Genomic DNA, 4,041 nt, shown 5'->3' on the forward strand with positions numbered 1-4,041 from the left:
TGAGGCACACCTTTTGGGATTTAAACATGTTACTTCCAGACAAGATGCAAGCGCACCATACTTACTGCCTTTGTGTTCCCAGATGAACCAATAAAAACTAAACGGAGAAACAGCGCTGATCAATCAGACATCAGATGGAGGAATCGCCCCAAGCAGAAGGAACGAGTGCAGCACAGAGGGACCGTTTCCTTCCTCTTCTGTCCCAGGTGTCCGTTGCTCAGAGTCTGTGCATCCCTCTTATCTATGAGTTACTAACTGATAAAACTGCACACATACCATCACTGGTACACGGGAACCCAGCATACTATTAATGAGAAGGAAGTCAGCTCCACACCTGATTCCCAGAAAACACCAGGTGTGTCCAGGAGCTTCTGACTGATCCACAGCTCTTCCGTTGACAGGCCCAGTCCCTCCTGCTCTCATTACTGCATGATACAATCCTGAACTTGCAGTTTAGCTTCATGTCTTAATACATGTATTTTGAATACATTTTCATTTATTTATTTTATTATTTCTGGCTTCATTCCTGCTGGTGATTCGTACCTGAGCCTTTCCATAGTAATTCTTCTAGGGTAAGTTAGGGTTATTTAGCTGAGAAGACATTTTCTAGAGTTAATTGTTAAATTTTATTTAATTCATATCATCCATGCATGCTGTCCAACCATCGTCAGCCTTATCATTACTTTTGAACCGGGCACGTTTGCTCACCATTAAAATCTCAGTTGGCCAGATGGAGGCGCTAAAACTCATCATCATGGATACAAACATCAAACCAGATTTGTTGTCAGTGGTGAGTTAATTTCCCAGACGGAACCTCCTTGAGGGATCAATAAAGTTCTACTCTACTCTACTCTACTCTACTCTACTCTACTCTACTCTACTCTACTCTACTCTACTCTACTCTACTCTATTCTGTACCAGTGAATGCACCAAACCCCACATTCCCTGTGAATTCTTCAGCTTCCTCTCACCAGGAACCTTCAATAGAGGCCAAACTGGTGACTGTCAGAAGACCACAGGTGTTTGTTTATCTATTAGTCATTCCACATCAGTGTCACCAGGTTCTGTCTTTAGAAGGAAGACCTCTAAATGAGAGGTCAAACAGTGATTGAAGGTCAATCAAGACTATAAAGACTTGGTGGGAGCGTAGCTTTGACACCACACTGAACTATTTAGCCCCCAGCTAGTCTTCTTATTCTTTTAAACCCAAAGTGGAGATGACTTATTTGTTTTCAGCTTGCTGAGAGTCTTTCATACAAATTTTTATCACATATATTTGAGTAGAAAATTACACAATAATGTTGTGTCATGCAAAGCTTTCTCATATGTTTATTTTATCCAGTGTTGAAGTGGAGGTGCCACCACTCCACCTCCAAACACTACAAGATGCTTCAGAGTTCCTTAAGGTTTCATTTGTTTCAAAGATGCACAGACATACCTTAACCCCCAAAATCATGCAGCTACTCCTCTACATGTGGGAATTATACATTGCCTTCAAATTTGAATGTCTAGTGAGCGCTCATTGGAGTAGTACTTGAGTCTCTCTTCCATGCTTCTGGTGCCTCCAAACCCTAATCTTGACTGCAGATGCAAATAGTGTAAAAAAACGTCCCTACCAAACATTTGCATTTAAACAAATAGATAAAGGTCATTTTGAAAAAGCTGCCTCCTGATGACATGCCCATGTCCCTGCCCTCCTGACGGCATAGTTATAGTTCCCATCCACTCAGTATGGTGAGCACACTGGAGTCAGCTACTGTAGATAAATAGAGCAGGGAGGCCTCTGGGTGTGTGTCTGTGTGTGTCTGTGTGTGTCTGTGTGTGTCAGCGCTCAGCAGCATCATGGACACAGGTAAGACTCAGGCACTCACATCCATACACTGATGCTCTATTATCTATCTGTCTGCCTGTCCTCTGCATGTAATGAGAGGAAAATAATGTTTTTACTTTTAACCTGTTTAACATTTGTATTTTTATTTCTGTCGATATACAAAGCTGTTTAAATTAATTCACTCGACTTTAAAAAAGTGTCTTCAAGACGTTTCAGTTCTCATCCAAGACGCTTCTTCAGTTTTTTTTTTGTTTTTTTTTGGTTCCTTCAGTTTCACCTCTCATCCAAGCCTCTTGGATGAGAGGTGAAACATCTGCAGGAAACTTTCTTAAAGTCCAGTGGATTCATTTTAACAGCTTTGGATAACCATTAACTGCATAACTGAGAACCTGCACAGTTTCTGTTGATAAACATTCTCCTATCCTATCCTATCCTATCCTATCCTATACTATCCTATCATTAGATGCTGTTATCACCTAATGATATGTTCAGAATCTTAAACTAAACAGTGGATTTGTTCCTATGTCCTGATGTCACCTTGTATCCTCATTGGACTGAGCAGTGTCGATGTCTAAACTGCCTGTTTTTTACTGTCTATTTGCATTAACCAACCAGTGGCAATTTCCATGACATTTACACACTGTTCTCTAAGAGTCATTAGGCTACATGAATAAAACTGTGAAACATTCAAATGAACACACATTTGTGGGGATAGATGAAAATTTGTTGGAAATGGAACTGTTTCTGGATCTGAATCAGCCAGACTGTCTGTCTGTTTCTCTAGAATATTCCAAGAGAGTGTACCAAGGTGTCCGAGTCAAGCACACGGTCAAAGACTTGCTGGCAGAGAAGAGATCTCAGCAGACCAGTGGGCCCAGATACAGCGTAAGCTCCTCTAAACCTGTCTACCTTTGTGTGCCCCCCCCCCTGTCTCCCACCACTTCATTTTTCTCCCTGACCAAATAGTGCAGCCACAATTGACATTCCGTTTGGAGCACAATTAAGAGGTCGCTTTTTAAAAAAATCTCTCCTTGTTTACATTTTGGCTGGTTTTGTGGCCAACAATCCATGGTTGATCCATTGACCGCCTGCCCCCCCCCCACCCCCCACTGCTCCACCCCCCCCCCCCTCTGTCTCTGCTCCTCTTGAGCCAATCTGTAAATAGCTGAGTGTTATGTGTAGAGAGAGACACAAAGCGCTGAGTCCCAACCTGACCTTACAAAAGAACACTAACACAATGCTCGCAACGGTGAAGGCCATCATCTCCCAAAACTACCCTGAGGTGGGGGTGGGGTTGGTGGCAGGGGCGGGTGGGAAGGCTTGAGCCGGACAGGTTGCATAGAAAGACAGAGAAAAGGCAGTGAAGGAGGCTGCCTATGCAAAGTTTTGTCCGTGCACACCTGCCAGCCGGCATTGTCCTGTGTTGTGTACAGGCCACAGACAAGCCTCCTATTGTTGCCTGAGAAACACACACACTGCAGCACACTAACACAACCAGAGGAATCAGGATCAACCTCAGACTTCTGCATGCACAAGCAAGATTGGCTTTTCTTTCTCTATAAACCACCGTCAAAAGGCTCTGACAGGACACTGTTCACTGTTTGCTCTCTGAGTAGTATTGGCACGTCCACTCTATAGACACTCAGTCCGCCAGAGACTCACATAATGCAGGGATTGTGCCTGAGATAAAGGAGAAGATAGCCACAAATGAGTTGAGGACAGGTCCACACGACAACTCCTACAGGTTCCAGCCATATTCAATTTGGAGCCTAGTGTCTGCAGAGATTACATTGTGGTACAGAGGGATGTCCAAGAAGGACAGGGGGACGGTAACTCCTGCCTGTGCTGGGGACAGAACCAGCTTTACCCAGGCCTATCTTGAAGAGGCACAACTGCTGCAGAGGATCGAACAAACGTAGATCTATCATGAGCTGGTTAATGTCAGAGCTGACAATCAGCTGGCCTAGGTACTTCAGTTACCCTTCATCAACATGTCATTTAGACATGAGCTCCAGGTTTACCCTCTGGTGTTAGTTCCAAACATTCAGTGTTATTATGTCATTCTGACATAAAGATGCAGGTATTAACTTGTCACCCCTATACCAATCCCTATACCAGCGATTTTCTATGAAAGAAAGACAATGAGGATCTTTTAAAATGTAATGGTTCTTGATTCTTACAAACGTCATGTGTGCTCAGTCTGTTGTGTA

At 43.4% G+C, this 4,041-nt stretch overlaps 1 protein-coding gene across 1 annotated transcript in view; it reads left to right on the forward strand.

Moving 5' to 3' along the window:
- The first annotated feature begins 1,842 nt into the window (after nucleotides 1-1,842).
- pou2af2 (POU class 2 homeobox associating factor 2) overlaps nucleotides 1,843-4,041 on the forward strand; it is a 10,292-nt gene continuing 8,093 nt past the window's right edge. The window contains exons 1-2 of the mRNA XM_068317444.1: nucleotides 1,843-1,852; nucleotides 2,616-2,716. Coding sequence (XP_068173545.1) covers nucleotides 1,843-1,852; nucleotides 2,616-2,716 — 111 coding nt within the window. The remainder of the gene's footprint in view (nucleotides 1,853-2,615; nucleotides 2,717-4,041) is intronic.

This window comes from Antennarius striatus, chromosome 6, assembly GCF_040054535.1.
Source record: "Antennarius striatus isolate MH-2024 chromosome 6, ASM4005453v1, whole genome shotgun sequence".
Lineage (NCBI taxonomy): Eukaryota > Metazoa > Chordata > Actinopteri > Lophiiformes > Antennariidae > Antennarius > Antennarius striatus.